General features: G+C 43.6%; 1 protein-coding gene across 2 annotated transcripts in view; it reads left to right on the top strand.

The window, feature by feature from the left end:
- LOC148021331 (Peptidase M28 family protein) overlaps window positions 1-19,566 on the top strand; it is a 52,811-nt gene that overhangs the window by 28,258 nt on the left and 4,987 nt on the right. Inside the window, exons 7-10 of one of the 2 annotated variants that reach the window (XM_087699207.1) lie at window positions 5,408-5,495; window positions 5,581-5,664; window positions 5,852-5,881; window positions 5,965-6,033. In XM_087699207.1, the coding sequence (XP_087555333.1) occupies window positions 5,408-5,495; window positions 5,581-5,664; window positions 5,852-5,881; window positions 5,965-6,011 (249 nt within the window). In that variant the 3' untranslated portion in view covers window positions 6,012-6,033. The remainder of the gene's footprint in view (window positions 1-5,407; window positions 5,496-5,580; window positions 5,665-5,851; window positions 5,882-5,964; window positions 6,034-19,566) is intronic. The other variant, XM_087699206.1, reaches the window with a different exon arrangement.

Genomic DNA, 19,566 nt, shown 5'->3' on the forward strand with positions numbered 1-19,566 from the left:
TGATAGACTACCCCCTTGAAATCTTTGCAATCGTCCTCGATTGCACTGCATTGTGCCAAAGGAAAAGCATATTACATTGGAATTTCCATAAGACATCATAGTCACAACATTGGCTACTGTTGTCCAACCATACCATATGCCCCAAACTTAGTGAAAATTTCTTGCTAACATATACATAATTTAAAATTGAAAATTAGTCCAGAATTGTTGCTAGAGTTTCACTAGATACATCCATAATTCATGTTTCTCAACTGTTCTCACTTAAGAACCATAGTAAAGCATATTCTCAACATAAACCATGGCTGAAACCATCAATGGCATTTACTAACATGCTGTTGTCCATGGAACCAATTGTAAACCATTGAAAATTGAGTATCAACTGATTATAAACTGATCACGTTTTGATCTGAGAGCTGATCACAAACTAATTGCAAACGTGACCTCAAAGTGATCACTAATGGATTGCAAAAATTGATCGGCAACTAAGGCAAAAATTAATCCAAAATGTGACCATAAATGGTTCTCAAACTGATAAAAAATTGAGCTAAAACTGATTAGAATTTGTCTCAAAACGGAGGCAAAAATTCATGCCAAACTGATCATAAACTGATGCAAAAGTATAGTTTCATTGCCCAGGTAAAACTCATACTCATCTACATACATCTCACAGAGACCAATACATTGAATAGTGATCTCATGGTAGACATAGTGTCAGTACAATACCTTGGATGCATGCTTAATACATCTAAGCTTCACTATATATGTGAGTTGTCTGCAACTAGAGGAGTGGAAGTGCTACCTTCCCTTTGAGGATCAGGCAATGCTTCGGACCCTTGATCTATTGAACGTGGCTGAGCCCAAACCAAAGTTGACTCTAATTGAAAGGCATCTTGGTAAAGTTGCAACAACTGAGGATGGTCTGCCAAGTCATCCTCCTCCATCCACTTTGCATCTATTGGTGAAACAATGCTAAAGCTTCATAAAGAAGCATATGGAAACTTTACATCTAACGTTACTTGCCTCGAAACCTCCACTAGGTTGTAGGCCTTTCTTCCCCTTAAGCATTGTGATGCTTTATACTTTCACATTGTTGCACTTCCAACTTAACTAAAATGCAATATTGCATCCAATTGACTAGTTCTTTGTGTGTATCTGACATGCTAGGAGCACTGAATGCATAAGGAAACATTCTTGTTTGCATACTTTGGACCATTGCAATGTTACTGTGCATGGGAATTTGCATATTACCAGCCATACCAAGATATATTTTCTCATACATTGCACGCATTACTAGTTGCATTTTTCCTTATAACCAACACTATATGGAGCATTTGTACGACCAACATTAATACCATGAGTCCCAAACACAATGGATTGCTTATATGCATTGCCAAACTTGCCACTTTGTGCCTTAACATTACACCAATAGTGCTATACATGGGGTTATGTATATTACTAGCCATACTTGGATATATTGGGCCCTTCACACCACGCATTGGTTGTTGCATATGATGAGAAGTTGTATCATACATCCCCATATGTGGTCATTGACCCACCATAGCATGGAAACTAGTGCCATCACCAAAGTATCATGGCTGCCCCATCATTGCATGCATGCCTTGGTGTCCAAAAAGCATTAGGTTGACACTTCCAAGTTGGCCTCGCATATGCATTAATTGCCCCATAGGCATCATTTGCTTATGGTCACTACTCACATTTTGAACATCATGCTGTTGTATTGGCTCTTCCTTTGGTGCATCTTGTTGTCTCAAAGCACTTGAAGATGATCTCCTCTTCTTGCCTTTGCTGCCCTCTTTTAAGGGGTACAAAAAAAATGCATGAACCGAGGATCATCTGCCAATTGCATAAACATTTCAGTAGTTGTTCTCAGCTGATCTTTGAACTAGTCATCAAAGTTCTCTTGCTCTTGTTGGCCATTAGTTTCTGAAGGCCTAGAAGGACCCACATTTTGGTCTAAACATTATCAGCTTGTTGTCCATGCTGCATATCTTGTCCAAGATTATGCATTGCATTTTTTCCAACACTTTATGAGTTTCCAGATTGAGAGGCATTATCCTTGCTTGATTTCATCTCTCTGTTAGATGATATTCTTGGTGTAATGCTCAACTGAATACAATTTTAGCACTAGAGCATAGCTTTTGACCTTTAATCAGGTACCTTGCGCCCAACAATTCAAGGATATTGATGGTATCTTGGCAATGGAACCATGAAACCATCCTTTCTCTTTGGATAGGGTGGTAATAACGTGATTTAATACTAATTAGAGTCAGCATAAAATTCACGTAAACTGAAAATGCACACTTTACCATACAATCTGGGACATTGGAAAACCTGTTGGCCACAAAACTGGCACCCCTTGCGGTATTTCTTTTTAAATTTTATTGCAAATGGATGGAGTACAACTGAGATCCTCTGACCTCCTCCTCTAATCCAAGTCTCTCGCTATCAAAACTGACTAACAAGCTTCCAAACCAATTTGCCCCCTGGTTTGCTTAGGGATTGGCTTTCACCCTGCTCCTTGAAAGACAAGTTCAGCCCCAAATTTGATATTGGCTAGCTGGCCTCTTGAATCTTATTGAAATTCCTCAATTTCAGCTGCTAGAATTCATGTCCTAGACTCTCAATTCTGAGCATGGATCCCAAGGCGGCCCTCAATTTTGAGCATGCATCTCAAGGCGGTTGTCATAGGGTTTACAACAGAGATAGATTGAAATCTCTTCCTGTGAGGGCTCAAACTACTGGAAAATGCTGAGATAACTTAAGAGATGGTTGCGGGATGAGAGAGAATATTATAGAGAGAGAAATTTTAGAGTTTCATCGCGAGGAATGCTGAAACACTGTTGTTGCCCTGCTCAAACAGCCATGGAAGCTGTCACTTACAGCTTAGGACCACGAGAAAGATTGTTGCTTGCTTCTATATGTCGTCATCTGTACCAGAATGACCTTGCGCTGCTGTCACCTACTCTTGGAGGGCATCAAATTGCTGTCACTTTTTGTAAGACCAGTCCATGGTGGTTGCAAATCACATCAGCAGCATCTGCTCGCTCTCTAATAGTCTCCTTCTCTCTCACAATGGCTGGAATAAACTTCCAACAACCTCTAAAAACGTTTTCCCACTTGCATTGGTAAGTTTTGCCATGTGGGAGCCTTCTAATCCCATTTTCCAACATTATCTAGCTTATTAAATTAATTTTCAAAATATTATTTTTGAAAATCTATAATTATTCCAATGTTCAAGAAATTAATTTCACCAACCAAACATTCTATCAATAGACAGGTTGCTCTCCATTCAACCTAATCTCGTTTTTGCAATTCGTAGGTGCTGAAACTTCACTGTGTGCACCTTGTTCATGGAGGATATCTCAGTTGGAGCTGTTTGTCATCGTGGTCTATTATCAAGCACCCATTCATCAGCCTTCTCTCACAGTTTTCTACCCCTACTAGTTGCCGCCTATTGTCCACTAGCCTTAGAAGGTTCAATTTACTGCTAGGTGGCCCACCTATTACTGTGTTTGCTGTCCAGGATGAGCTGCCATCAGATGGCGATCATCACATAGGTTGCATTTGGAGTCTTTAGCTGCTGCCCTGCCTTGATCAACTATTGCCTTGCTCCATTCATCATCAAAATCTACGTTTTTGCTATTGGGACCCTCCCTTAGCTGCCATGTCATCATGCACATTTGTGTTTGGATTTTTTTGCTCCGTTTGAGCTTGTCTGATATTGATCCAGCCCTACATTGTTGCGTTTGCTGCTGCTTGACACCTTCGGAGGCTGCCTTGCTATGTTTCAGGATGTGTCACAGCTCAACACACTCTCTAGCTAATTATCTTTGCCTTGGTCCTTGAGACACGAGAGTTCAAGGTTTGATATTCATCACTGCATAGTGTGTTTGTTGCATCGAGCATCATACTCTATTCAAATTCATTCATTTCATTATTCATTGTGTTTATTATCTTTGAGTTACTCTAACCCTAATTATGTTTTGTTATCAATTTGTGGTTTGTTCTACAATTGTAATTGAGTTTTAGAGTTATGGCATTTCTTTACAATTGCTCCCTATGATCTCGGAGTAGGAGAATATGGAGAAGGAAGTAGGTGAAAAAAGAAGAAGGGGAAGAAAGTCAAATTGGAGTTACATAGATAATAGTCAAAAGCCCAAGAAATATCTCTTCATCATAGCGCTTGCTAGTGCATGTGCACACGTGGTACATGTCACCTTCTTAACAACTGTCACATCTTCCATTACTGAAATATATTTTATGCCAATCTTCTCACCTCTAGGGTTAGGAATACCATCATATGGAAAGGACTTGTATTGATGATATTGAAACAAGATGCCAAACAAAAGGAGACAAGTTTGAGATGGCGTAGAGACAAATAGTAGTGCCTTTTGTGACTAGGGACAACTAGTAGTGCTTTTGTGACCTAGGATTGGACATAGAGTGGTCAAAAGTAGAGGATGGGCAAGAAATCAAAGGAGCAACAAGAGAAGGAGAATGATAAAAAGTCCAACTATCATTTCTGGATCTTGCATCATGGGAAGATGAACCATCCAGAAGACAAATACCATCAGACTTGGATTTTGACAGAGAGTCTAAATGTAGAGGCTTTCCCAAGTGCCCTTACTATGGGGAAAACATTGATCTAGAGGAGAAGTGTTGGAAGAAGTACCCTCACCTTTGTTTAGGTTGAAAGGAGTCTACATTTGGTTGCCTAACTTTCACGATAGAGCCTCTCCTCACATTCATGAGGTGGGCGATCCTCCCATTGCTTCCTCATCTTCCGAAGGAGCCTTGGTTGGTGGTTAGGGTTCTTTGATGGTTTTATGGAAATGAATGACCATGCTAAGATCAAATGTTTAGATATGAATATTTCCACTTTGTTTTGGTTCTTGGAGTAAACATGGATGTGCCTGTTTGTAGGATGCTTAGGGCCCTTTAGCCAGGTAGCCTCTATATATGTTCTCCACTAAAATTTTTGTATGAAATTTTATGGTGTAAGTTTGAAGGAGGAAAAAAGAAGTAGAAGAAGATGCGAAAGTAGGAGGACAAGGAGATGAAATTGCCCTTTGTATCCTTATTATATAGAAGGATGAAGTAGATGAGTGGGAGGTGAGTTCCGACAATGATGGCTTGCACCATTTAAAGATGCCCCAAGTACTGATGGTGCACAACTGAAGTACATTCATGTGTCGTCTTAATGAAGTTGTGGGTAGCTATTATTATAAAACAAAAATTCAAACAGTGGATTTTTTTAGTAGTATTGCAGATTTTATTCTGAAGCAGTCTTTGTCCTCAACTCTCTGTTGTTTAAGGTGTAATGGTCACTGCTATCGTGCTGACATATTTCTTAAATTCACTTGAAAATACTGTTGGGTGGTCTCAGATCAGTAGGCTTGGCGGAGGTGGTTCTGATTTTGCTGCATTTCTTCACCATGTTGGCGTACCCTGTGCAGATATCTATTTTGGCAAAGGTTTGTGATGGAAGTCTTACTTCTAAAAGGATCGAGATCATGTCATGATCATCCCTAGTAGTCACAAAGTTTTTTTCTTTGGCAGACTATCCTGTTTATCACTCTTTGTATGACAACTTCCACTGGATCAAGACATTTGGGGATCCAGGATTCAAGCGTACCACAGCAGGTTAGCATTCAGTGAACCTTTTTGTAAGAATCTTCTGTAAAAGTCACTCTTACAACTTGCTTATCTGAGAGTTGGTGCAAAAGCTAGAAGGGATAGCTGTTTGGGTGTTTAACATATGATAATGGATGTAAGGACTGTCTTGGAAGTTGGAATATCCAACATATATGTTGTTGTGTGGTTAATGTAGGTTGGCTTGCTCCAGAGATGCTGTCATACGGTAACAGCAAGTGAAGAGATTGTAACTGTATGTTTGTTGCAGTTATCTGTAAAAAAATGAAATCCTGTTAGATTGGATCACAGGTCGCTTGTCAGGAGGAGCTTGTCTGATCAAAACTGAAGCTATTTGAAAAGATGTATGGTTATAACTAGGTAGGACAATTAAATTACTGAATCTCTATTTCTTTTTTGTGGATCATGCCTAAATTCTTGTAAAGAGCAGATTCAAATGCTGAGTAATGTTTCTTCATTTGATTTTGGTAAAACTGATAAGACAGCTGTCTGTGAAAGGGCATGTTGTTCCTTTTGATCCCATTTAGTTGCAGAGTCAATGTCTACTTGATAAGCCAACAACATGATCACAATCAAGGCATCTAGTTTCACCAAATAGCCACTCCGAAGTGTTGAATCTGGAAACAATAGCTTTTCCAGATTGTGATGATTGCTTCTTTCAAGTTTCCAGCCTTCCTGACATGTATGTGCTTTATTAGAAGCACTGCCACAGAGATTCACTTTGCAGATCACATCTAGAGATACTCCCAAAAAGGTAGTATAGTTTCCTGATTCATGAATTTCACTCTAGCAATTTGGTACATGCAGATGCATCAGGTACAGAACCAAGTGCTCCAATCTATCATACATTTCTTTAGCTTTTTTTTCTGCTTAGCAGAGGGTTGTTGAGGGACCAAAGACATTCATTAAGACAAAATTGTCATGCATTAATGCATAATTGTACTCCTTAAAATCAGCCCCAAAAGATATTATTCATGACAATGGCAGTTTTTCTGGCAATAGGAAAAATGCCCAAAATTCCCCCATAAAAGGACATGTTGTGGGCATATCCCCACACTTGGTTCTTCCAGCCTCCAGCAATGAATCTTCACTCCAGCCTTCTTATGCCCTAGAAGGCTACTTCCAGCCTGTGGAGGTTGTTGCCCGGCTGCCCAGCCCCTATTGAGATCAACACTGCCTCTGGATGTCATTGCTCAGAGATCATTGCCCAGCTGCTTCTGCTGTTGTCCAGCCGGCTGTGATCTCCACCAGTCACCTGTTGCTGCTGCCCAGCTAATCTGTGTCATGGCCCAGCATCTAGAGGACTATTGCCTGCTGCTGCCCATGGGTTTTACTAGCAGCAGTCTGCATTTTCAGCCCAGGAGGACAGCCAACAGTTGTCATCGTTGTTCCTTGGCCGCCTATGGAACTGTCATGAGCTAGCAAACCTTGTTTTTTGTGGCCTGGAGTCACCTTACATCTTACTGCTTGCACGACTGCGTTTCTCTCCCTCCTTTGCTTCCCATGGCATCATCACTGGTAAACTGCTGCTCTGCATTCTGGGATTTGTCTCAAGTACGATACACTCTTGGGGATGTTCTTAGTGTCTTTTGAGACCACTCAGAGTTCACCTCATCCTTAGTATTTGAGATATAGAGGTTTGAGGTCGGTGTATCATTCACATTCCTATATCATTCATTTTCATTGAGTATTCTAGAGACTGTGTTCATCGTGCTCTTGTACAAATTTCTCTCTCTGTTTGCCATAGCATTTTTTTATATGGTATCAAAGTGGTGGGCTTTTTTAAAGAGCATCTAGCCCTCGAATTCTTGTATCTCAAGGATCAGGGCAAGGGTAATGAGCTGGAGAGTGTTGTACTCTGAATGGATCCTGAATTGCTATAGCAAGGTAGCCTCCGGATGTCGAATACTAGCAAACGCAGCCAAGGAAGGTTGGATCTGATGCAGTCGGCAGTGCATGAGAGAGAAAGACTAAGATAGAGAAAACAGTGAACGTAGATTGAGGTGAGAGAAAATCTGTAAGCATAGCAAGGAGAGAGAAAACAGCAAACACAAGCTGCAAGAAAGAGAAAATTTGCAGGGCGGTAGCTAGGGTCTGCAAACGTAGTAGTATGCTGATGTGGCAGGCTGTACGAGAGCTGGATGAAGGACAATAGCAGTTGCCTAGCTGGAAACTGCAGCAAATTGATGAACAGAGGGTTGGAAACAGTGCGGGATGAGTGAAGATTGCAATGGACAGCTTTGATTGTCATGTCCTCCGTGACAACAGGGTGTGGGCAGCAAGCTGAAAACGCCCAGAACCTACAAAGAATGGAGGGCAGCATACCTATTTATAGTTTGCGCTCTCCCAAGTGAAGTTGTGCTTATGGGATATAGACACTCTCTAGGAACACATTAAAAAAAAAAAAAACAAGGTTTCTTTCTTAATTAAGCATTTTAAAGCTCAACACCCCCTCTTAGGCCCAACAACAATCCATAGGGAGGCTAACCAAGCCCTTAAAAAAACAAAAAAAAAACTTTTACCCCAAGGCATCCCACCCCATAGTAGCCAGAGCATCTGACAAAGGGTGTGCGTCAACTGCCCAGTGGCCTACTAAGACTAGAGAGGCGATGGTTATCTTACCAAGGGAGCCTAAGTGATCACCCCAGAGAGGCTGGGGCATTAGACAAAGGGTGCATGTCGGTTGCCTAGTGGCCTGCCAAGTCTTGTAAAGGTTGATAGAATCAACTATGGACTCTCTCTTTTTTTGAGGGCATTGTAGTTTTGATAGATTTAACATTAAGGGTTTTAAATCAGGGTTCGTCCTATTAAGTATCTGTACCCCAAACGGGAGAGTGATAAGGGATGGTCAGACCTTCACAAAATAAGCAGACTATCCCTACCATTACTAGTTGTCAATAAAGAAGGAAAATGGCTAAGGTGTGGGTGACACAAATATAGCAAAGATGTAAAGCAAGCAAGACAAGCAAAGTGAGCAAGCAAGCTAGGGGGAACAACCTTGGAGACTGCCATGTAAAATGCCATGAATATGGTGGATCCAGAGTTGATCACTTTAAAAGACTGAAAATGGATAAATATGCACAGATGCATGTTTATATGAACAGAATGCCAATGCGTGAGGTAATACAAAGGGAGATGCAAGATTTCATGCTTATGCATCGTGCTCACTCTTCTCTCTACTTTGCACTCTCTCTGTCTCTCTGCTGTGAGAAAGCATTGCATGTCTCGATACTCGCGGTCTCTGTCTTAACAAATTGGTATCAGAGCAAGCAAGGAGTGCACGCTTCTCGAGACGAAACAGGTCATAGGCTACAGGAGACATGGTTGAGGCGACTAGTAGACTTAGGCCACATGCTGCAAGAAACAGTTGAAGGCTAGTAGGCAGGTCGTGGGGTCGTGGGCTGCAGAAGGCGGGCTGTTGGAGAGTAGGTGATAGTTGCTGTAGGTCGACAGGTCAGCAGTTGTGGCATAGGGAGACAAGGTAGGCGGTAGGCGACTTGTAGTTGTGTGACAAGGACGCAACAGGGCAGCTAACTAGGCAGCGACCAAGCACAGGCGCGGACAGTCGACAGGCGACTGGCGATTGCACGATGACCAGTCGATGGGTTGTAGGCGCTAGACGGGATAGACGGCGCTGCGACTGGATGAAGCGAGCTGACGACACACGCTGATGGGTCAACGCGTCGAGTCCGAGACTCGACGGACGGACTCCTTTTCCGTAATTTTTTGTCAAATTCCTGAAATTTTTCCTTCTCCCCTCTTGCCAGGCGTTCATATGCACAAGCACAATATGCAATTTTGACCTGGAAAAATTGGGACTTTTCTTTGATTTTGGGATCTTAATGTAGAACTGGACAATTTGACTCAGAAATTGCAAAATCAGTGCAATTTGCTTGGGAATTTCGGGGCTTTTCACATTTTAGTGAAATTTTTTCAATTTCATTGAAATTTGTGCACACCGGACCTGAGAAATTTGGGGATTTGTCCAAATTTGATGCAAGCAAGACACAATAGTGATATTTGTCTCAAAAATTGCAGGAATTTGTGACATTTTGCCTCCGACATTTGGGGCTTTTCATGTACATGCAAGAATTGGGCTGAAATTTACCCAATTTCTCAACATTGATGCACATTGGGCCCGTGCAATTTGGGGCTTTTGCTGTTTGGGCGAAATTTGTGCGCCATTTGGTCATTTTATGTACATGCGGGTTTAATTCCATGCAATTTGGACATCTAGCACTTGAAAATTTGGGGGTTTTGCTGAAATTGCTCTATTTTGGCAAAATTGGCCTATTCTATGCATGTCAAAGACAATGCAGATGTATGGTTGATGCTTTGAGCACAAAATTTTGGGGCTTTTGACCGTGCGTGTCAAATTTTGTGCCCGTGGGTGCAGTCAGGCAAAAATAGTGCTATAATATTTTGTTGCAGAAGAAGCAGGCAAAGCCGATTAAGACCAAAGGGACAAAGCCTGTAGATATGGAATAGGAAGATTGGGATGAGTTAAATGGGCTTGCACGCTCAACCATCGAGCTATCGATTTTTGATAAAGTTTTGGATTTTGCCTATGCTATTTGGACTCGACTGGAAAAACTGTATACACAGAAGAGTGCCGCAAGCAAAGTTTATTGGCTGAAAAAGCTTATGGATTTACATATGAAAGAGGGTACAGCAATGTCTACTCACTTGAGTGAGTTTAACTCCATTTTCAGCCGGTTGGTTGCCTTGAAGTTCATGATTGACGAAGAATTTAAGGCTATATTCTTGTTTTGCACTCTGTGAGAGAGTTGAGATACATTCAGGACTGCTATGAGCAATTCTAATGCGATCCTTTTGTATGCTGATGTAGAGAGTGCTCTACTCATGGAATAAATGAATCGGTAGAACAATGCATTCAGTAAGTCTTCCAGTGCTTTGCATACTAGAGGCAGATCACAACAAAAAGGCAAATCTGATAGCAAATACAAAAAAATACAACTCATTTTGGATTGAAATCTGGGCAGACAACCCCACACAATAAACGGATGTGTTGGAAAGGTCTTAACACATGCATGGCTAGTGTCCATTTCCAACCACAATTTTATTTTAATTTTTACTTTTTAAAAGTTTTATCAAGAGATAAACCCCCCCTCCTTTCAATGTTAATGCTGATGACATCACAATCAAGGTTGATTGCTTGCGATGACATTGCCAAGCACTTGATGCTTGGGGGGTTATTTTCATGCAATGTTGAAGGTGCAAGTACTCGGGCGGTCTCCAATGTGTCGTCAAAGGTCCCAATTTAATGTAGATAGGTGCCAATGCGAAAAGCCCCAAAGTTTGGAGAAAAAATTTTGAGAAAATTTGAGTGAAATTGTAAAGTCCCAATTTTCATATGAATAGTTCCTTGAATTAATTTTTAAGCACAAGGCAATGACATGGCTTGTAGGTGGGATGTCAAGCAGCAGTGCCAGGGCAGACTCATAGGAGGACGTGGATGGCGATGATGAAGCATGGCAGCTTTTGGGCGTGTTGTGGCAACAAGCGGTGTGTCTATTGGAGCCATCAGGTCAACGGTATTGCAGGGCAGGTCTGGAAGGAGTCAGACAGCAACCAGCAATGACACGCAGGCACACAGGCATCTATACAGGGTAGAGGCATGCTCAGCCAGCAGCTTCTTCTTCTTGTTCTTCTTTAGGAGCTCAAGAACCATGAACAGCAGGTAGATAGCCGGTGGTGAACCCACTGTGATACCACTCTTGGGTATACTGCATGGAGCTCACGTGTGTCCAGTAGGTTATGGTGGATGTAACTCCATGGGGAGAGAGAGAGAGAGAGAGAGAGAGAGAGAGAGAGAGAGAGAGATTGCTTGAGAGAGAGAGAGAGAGATGCGGAATGGCGTGCGTGATGGTGGGGATGCAACGGGACTCTGCCTAGGGTTTTTGTCTGTCGCCTCTGCGTCTTCTGTTCTCGTTCGTGCAGCCCGCCGCCTTGGGGCTCCACGTTGAAGCCCAGCATCCTTTGCGCCTGCCTTCCTTCGTGCGTGTGCCTTTCCGGTTGGTTGCAACCCACACTCGACAGTGCTCTTCATCTCTTGCTTCCGCCATTCCACCTCGACAGGGTACTGTGCTTCTATGCCTCTGCCTGGCCCGTTCTAGCCTTCTGTGAGCCCTGCCCCTGCACGCTTGTCATCTGCCGCTACCATTTCTGCTCTGCTATCAAAGTTTCGCCTAGATCTGCTCCTCAGTCACAGTCCCTGCGCCAAGTGAAGGGACAACTCTGCCCCGCCTCTACGTGGCCAGCCTTCACACCCAGGCGGTAACCGACCTGCTGTCCTGCGCAGTCTACTGCACATCCTCTGAGCGCCCTTATCGAGAGCCTGCGGACCAGGCATTATTACACGTGCAATCTGCCCCTGTGCCCCGATAATGAGAGTAGGCCTGCCCCTGTATAGTGAAAGAGTGAGAGAGAGAATTTTGTGTTCGGAATCTGGTTCTGCTATGGCAAATCTGTAGGAATCTAATGGCATCCATATGGCCTTTCTCGATCAACAGATTGGGCAAGGGAATGACAAGGGCTTTGCCGATCTGGATGGTGATTCCTCGGTCGATGAACCCGGGCTGTCACAGGATAGTGAAGAGATGGGCAAACGCCGTAGGATGTCCGTCGAAGAACGGGTCTTGGGCCCGAATTTGTCTCACCCAGAGGTTCATGTTTCGTGTTCACAGCCCGACGTATCTTTACAGTTCATGTTGGCCATTGCCAATCATCTTATGTTAGATTATGTCCATTGTAATGAGGATAAAGCTAACACACTACCGGATGGGGATCAAGTAGTTGCAGTCATGGGAACCGACTTGGTTTTACAATAGATAGCTGCTTTCCATGAGAGGGCAGCCATATTTTATTCTACTGGAAGGACTCCTTTGATCACTAGAATTTGTGCTTGGTTGCAGTCTATGCTTGCCAGTTTTGAACAGTGCTCCGAAGATGTTTCAGGGCGTATGCAGGTCCCCCTTGGTGGAAGAGATTTATGATGGCCCGAAGGGGTTCTTTGAGGTTCTTATTTGTTCTGCAGAAGTACGGGCTCTTATTATGCAACACATTCCTCTATTTATGGATGGGCAACTAGTTCATGTGGTCCCTTGGAGGCCCATGGCTGAGTTTCGGGAGGTGTTGAGACAGGCATGCCCAATTTGGGTAGAGGTGGTGGATTTCCCTGTGCATCTCTGGAGACTCCTCCCCTTGGTTTTGAGAACCATTGGGGAGGTTTTGGTGGAACCTCGGTTGGCTTTCGGCAATCGGAATAGGGCATGTGATTTGGAATACAGGGAAACCTCGTGCGATGAAGATTCGTTTGGAGGTTCTAGGGTTACAAATGTTGGTGTATGAGTTGAAATGGGGTACTTTTGCAAGACACTGTTTCAGATGTGGCCAGTTTGGCCATTTCATTTTGGAATGCGACAAAAATATGGAGGTAGGGCAATGCCCTATGGACCCAGATATGGAAATGCAAGACCACCTCCCTTAGCAAACGATTGAGAAGCCCGTGGTTGATCCTGAGCAGCTTTCCCAACATGGTCGTAATGAAGGCAAGGACATTTCCCATGGTGATGGGGAGCGTGCTTCGCTTACGGGTGGGCGGAATTCGCCTCTTCAAAAGGATTCTTGGGTTATAGTGGTGCGTCGTAATGCAAGACAGGATTCTTGCTCCACTCCTGCCCATCCTCCGCTGCCCCCTATCACTCAAACCTTTCAACGTAGAGGAAGAGGGTTTTACATGAAACCCCAATCTTTACGTGCTCCGACAGTAGAAGATAAAAGGCCTTCTGATTCTACTTTGTGCTTCGATGCGTGTGGGAGGCTTGTGTCTCCTCGGGATGTTTTCTACTCCTAGCAATAGAACTTCCCTTCCCGTGCTTCCATTGCCGTCTTGCACAGGGCAGATCTTGTTGATGTTATTCGAGGTGAAATGGAGAGATTCCAGGCTGCCAAGTCTATTGATGTAAAAGGGAAAGGGAAAGTAGTGGCTCAGTAGTTCTTCTCATTTGTGATCCATCATGAAAATTGCTTTGTGGAATGTGAAAGTTATTTCTTCGGGAAAAAAGCAATATCGATTGTGGAAAGTGGTGCTAGCTGGAAAATCGGATCTTTTCTGTGTTGTGGAGTATAATCAGCACGCTTTGGTTGGATCTTCATATGTATATAAGGATTATGTAGTTTTCTTTAGTGGTCGTCCTCCGTATAGATCCGGAGTTATGTTGGCTGTCAAATCCTCCCTACAACCATCGTTGGTCTCTCAAGACCCTCGTTGCTGATTTTTGATTCTTGAAATAATTTATGAGGGTGAGGTTCTGTGGATGGTAGGTGTGTATGCTCCTTCTAATGCAAGGGAACGTCGTTAGCTTTGGGAAGACCTACATTGCCTTGCCATGGCTCGTCAAGGCTTTGTTATGGGTGATTTTAATGCTTGTGTTTCTGCAGATCAGGCGACCTCTCCGCATTTGGTTATGGATGGTCCTGAGAGACAGACTTGGGACGCTCTTGTTGCGGCATCTTTGAAACAGAGCATGTAGTCCTAGATGTATCCATCACAAGCTCGATACACTTATCGTTCTTTTCAACATCCAAACACTTGGGCTAGACTGGATAGGATATACATTTGCCAAAGTGACTCTTTTCTTCCTACAGTCAATCGATATGCGCGTGGAAAAACAACATGTTTTGTCAGATCATTACCCTTTGGTCGTGGAAATGAGCCATAGACCTGTTCATGTATTTAAGGCTCTCCTTGCCCGTTTGCCTCTCCTGTTTAATCAATCTTTTTTGCAGAAAAATCAGTTTTTGGAAGGTGTTCAGCAACTGATAGCCTCTTTTAGCTGGACGGTTCTATTTACATGGATGGAAGCATGGGCAGTTTTTAGGGATAATGCACGAGCGTTATCCCGACAATATGATATTCAGCATGCTTCCTCATTTGGAGCTGAATTGCAGCATGCTCAATCCTTATTAGCTCATTCCTTGTTGTGTGTCAGACTGGGGATTCCAATGATGACTTGCTCACATGCATTGAATGGCTGAAAGGCAGGGTCCAATCTCCTCGGGAAGAGGAATATGCAAAATACATATTGTTGGAGAGAGCTGAAGCTTTACATGATAACAACTGTCAAACTCATCAATTTTTTGCTTGTCTGCTTCAGAAATATCCCCGGGAAAATAATGTGCGCTTAAAGGATGGGCAAGGTGATATGGTGACCAATCCTGCCTCTATTATTTAGATGACTGTTGACTTTTATAGAGCGTTGTTGGGTCCGCAAGAGATTCTTTTCGATGTTGTTCTCTTTGCTCGAACATATATTTGTGACCTGGTTAGTAATCAAGTCAAACTAGAATGGGTGAATCTAATGGAGGCTGATATTTCTGAAGATGAAGTGGAAGAAGTGCTATCTCGTTTGCCTCCAAGGAAAAGTCCAGGCTGGGATGGGCTTCCTAATGAGCTGTTTTCAGCCCATGTGCAACTGCTTAAGGACCCATTAACTCGCTTGTGTCAGCAAGTGTGGAACTTTGGTATGATGCCTTCAGATTAGAAGATTGCTGTCATCAGGTTGTTGCCCAAGGTTCCCTCTCCGACCTCTTTGAAATAATGGAGACCCATTTTTGTTATGGGATCATTATATAAAATCTTCTCCAAAATTATTGCTAGCAGATTGTAGAAACTTTTTCCGCACCTCATTCCTCCATGTCAATACGGTTTTATTAAAGGTCGAAATATAATGCACAACATTTTGAATGTTTAGCTCGGATTTGACTATGCCAAAGCTTCTAGCCAGCAGGTTATTATGATTCAGCTGGATATTGAGAAGGCATTTGATCATGTCAGCGGGTCTTTCTTGCGGCAGTTAATGTCTACAATGGGTTTTGGGCCCCGTATGATTTCTCTAGTTGATACCATCAGTCAGGGTGCTATGGCCTGTATTGCTCTTTATTGAGGGATTACGGAGGAAATTGCCTTATCTCGGTCCCTTCGACAAGGCTGTCCTCTCAGCCCTTTGCTGTTTGCTTTGGTAACTCACTCCTTGCTCTCATTACTGGATAAGTTTGTAGCTCAAGGTGAGATAGTTGGCTTAACTCTTCTCGGCGGTGACTAGCTTGTGGGTCAATCTTTGGCAGATGATTCTTTTATGTTCCTTAAGGCGGAGCGTATTAATGTTAATCGGGCAATGGTGGCCTGGAATCTTTTTGCTTTGGAATCGGGTCTTCACATTAATTGTCAGAAATCCACCCTTCTCTCCTGTATGGAGAATGATCTGCAGGCCTTGGGCTGGAATGAAATTGTGATTACAAGGGGTAATATAACTAGACACTTTGGATATCCTATTGGTGTGGAGGTTGCTCCCCGAGCCTTGCTGGATTGGATGGCCTCCCGAATTCATGACAGGTTCATGTACTGGGAATCCTAGAGTTGGCCACTACATGTTAGACTAAAAGTGGCTCAATGCATTATGATCAGTATGATCTTAGATCTTTCTACTATTGCTTCCTTGGACCAAGAAGTCCATTTTGGATTTGGTTGAGCCTATTAGATTTATGCTCTGGAAAAAGAAAGGCAATCGTTTGGGGCAGGTATGGATCTCTTGGCAGCATGTGACCACTCCGAAAAGGATGGGGGGTGCAGCTTTGCTAGATGTCAATTTGTATATGGCCGCTTTGAGGCTATCCCTATTGTAGAGTCTATGCATTCAGTGTCATTCTTGGTGAGACTTTGCCAAATTCTTCATAGAAAAGATTGACATCTCTCATGGTAGCACGGTTATTCATGCTTCTTGGTGGCATGCGCTTAATTCTACGAGGCCTTTAAAGGTCTCCTAGTCTTTTCTCCTTTCTCATTTGATAGCTTCATGGCAGGAGATGCTTTGTTTTGCAGTTTGGCGTCCCCCCGAATATTTGTAAAGAGGAAAATTCTCTGCAAGGAGAAATACTAACTTCCTTAAGGTTGTTGGATTGGCCACAAAAAGATTTGCAATGAGACAAGTTCAATCGGATGGATAGGTTGGGATTGAAGACAGTCTGTGATGGTGTTATTCCTGGGCAGCCCCGTCTTTATTCCTTTAGGCATATTCGTCAGTACTTTAGGGTGCCTCGTGGATACAGGGACTGTAACGTGCCCGCCCCTCAAATTTTGGGACACGTCTTAGCAGCCCATCGAGAGATCAATCTAGAGGACGCCGCTCGGCACTCCCAAGGAATGACACGGGGTTTGCCAACTAGGGTCTCTCGAGTCTGCCTCGCAACGGAACTTATCAGGCCGTTCCCACTAGGATCGACCCGAAGTCCGGGTTCCTAGCTAACATTACCTAAGGTCATAGACCGACTTTTTTCTAACATTTCTCGTTAACATTTCCTTTTAGGAAAGCTCTCGGCTAACCGAGACCACCCTTCCGTAGGATAGACCCATTGGTCACGTCCACCACCCTTCTCTCGAGGGTTGTCTTAGTTATCTAATTACCTACCACATTATGTTTGACATATAAAGGCAGCTTCCTTAATTAACTCGTTAATTATAGGTTCCTTTACGTAATTTAGGCCACAGACACGAAGACAGGTTAAAACAAGATCAAACACTTAACTTATCTTCGGATTAATGTGTGTCTCCTGCCCATACAGGAGAATTAAGTGCTCCTTTTTGCCTCCGCAAAAAAATCATTCCGTCTTCCGGCAATAAAACCCGAAGGTTTATCCTTCCAAGATTCCGCCTTATAACTAGTATCGAGGCCTCAAGATCCCATCTCGAGTCACGTAGAAGACTTGTGTAGGGTCCGGAGGTATTGGGATTTACGGCCAGAGCCCCCACTGGCACCCAAGCGTCCTCCTACGCCAAGTGATTTCCACGGAGAGACCTCTCGCGGCGGGTTCGGTCCACATTCCCGACGCGGATTCATAACCCCCTTGGTTAGGGTTTGGCAGCTCGCGGGGGGTAGCTAGCGCCATCCTTCCTTAATTATCCCTTTAGGAAATCAACCATAGCTGAAGCAACCAGCATAATAACAATTTCTAGGGAAAACATCCCTTTCGTTCCATGGTAATCAGTCATCTCGGACCCGGCCATGAAACCATCAAACACTCCCCACTTGGGTTAACATTCAAAACCACATTAACAAACAGTTGAATGCACAACCTCTCGCTTCAAGGCATCGCAATCCCATCGCATGCACAATCATAATTTTAACTGGATGTATCAAAACAATTGCTCAAGGGATTTACAATATTTACAAACCGCCAAGCATAACCTGGGTCAACAATCCATTTAGGGTTAGGTCACCAGCTTCAACTAAGCTAGGAGCGTATCCATTTACGATAGTCCACAACAAGATCGATAAAACAATTCGCAGGCAATTATACTTATTCCTAATGCACCGGATCACATGCGACTTGCGTCTATGAAAGTCTAGGGTTTTGTCTAACGATGCAAGTGTATCTCATGAACAGAAATTAACCTTTCATGTGTTTCTTTTAACCTTGATTGCAAAATGTGAATTCTAGATGACTCTTCATGCACTGAACTGGTTAAAAAGCTATCATTTTATGTGAAATAAGGTGATAACCTTATCATTTTATGTGAGTAAAAGCTATCATTTCTTGTGGGGTAAGGCGTTAACCTTATCATTTTACGTGCGTAAAATCTTATGGGAAATCAACCTCTACCGTTTTGCGTGTGTAACTTAGTTCTTAGAATAAACAAAACCTTATGCATGACATTATCCCTTCCACGAGAAACAAGTCTTAAATTAAATTTTTTAATGCTTGGAACTTGGGCTTGATTCGTGTGTGCTGCGTTGGTTGTTCCGCTTGTCCCTCCAGCATGACTAGTGGTTTGGGCGCCTATGCTTCCCGCGACTTTCATCTTGGGAGCCATTCGCCTCGCGGAGATTGGGCAGTCTGGACCTTAACGGTTTCGGTTAGACACGATCGGTTGGGAAGACCACCGGATGTGGTTTCGTTGCCAGGAGAGTGGTTTGGGTGACTCGTAGCGGTTACCCCCTTTCTCTCTCTCCTTCTTCTTTACCTCCTCTCCTCCTTTCTCTCTCTCTCTTTTCTTCTTCTTTGTTTTTCTTACTCTCCTACTCTCTTTCCCTCTCCTCTTCTACTTCTCTCTTATTCCTCTACTCTCTCTCTCTCTCTCTCTCTCCTCCCTCTCTTCTTCTCCTTTTCCCACTTCTTTCTCCTTCTGCTCCTTCCTCTTTTCTCTCCTCACTCCTTCTTCTATCTCCTCACTCCTCTCCCACTACTTCTCTTTTCTCTGCTACTCCTTCTCTCCTTCTCTTCTTCTCTCCCTCTTCTCTCTTTTCCCTCTTCTTCCCCTTCTTTCTTTCCTTCCCTCTTCTCTCTCTCCTTACCCCTTCTCTCCCTCTTCTTCCTCTTCTCTCTCCCTCCTTCTTTCTCTTCTCTCTTTCTCCTCTTCCTCTTCCTCTTCTCTCCCTCCCTTCTCTTCTTCTCTCCCTCTCTTCCTTCTACCTCTTCTTTCTCTTCTTCCTCTCCCTTCTCTCTCCTTCTCTTCTTCTCTCCCTCTCTGCTTCCTTTCCTTCTTCTTTACCTCTTCTCCTTCCTTCTCTCTCCTTCTCTCCTTCTCCTTCTCCTTCTCCTCCTTCTCCGTCTCCTTCTTCTTCTTCTTCCTCTCCCTTTTCTCTCTCCTTCTCTTCTTCTCTCCACAACGGCCTGATCATCCATTTTTTCCCTCTCTTTTCTTCTTGCTAAAAAAAGGGGGGGGGGGGGGGGGATATGTTGACGTCACGGCAGTAGGGGGGGGGCTTGACTCTTAAGCCCAGGGGGCGATAATGCAGCAGGTTGGGGGGGGGGGGGGGGGGGGCTGCACAGACGATGGAACGGGGGGGCCGGTGCCCTGTGCGAGGGAGGAGG

Source organism: Lygodium microphyllum, chromosome 18 (assembly GCF_053477565.2).
Source record: "Lygodium microphyllum isolate KBCC chromosome 18, Lygodium_microphyllum_v1.1.10, whole genome shotgun sequence".
Classification (NCBI taxonomy): domain Eukaryota; kingdom Viridiplantae; phylum Streptophyta; class Polypodiopsida; order Schizaeales; family Lygodiaceae; genus Lygodium; species Lygodium microphyllum.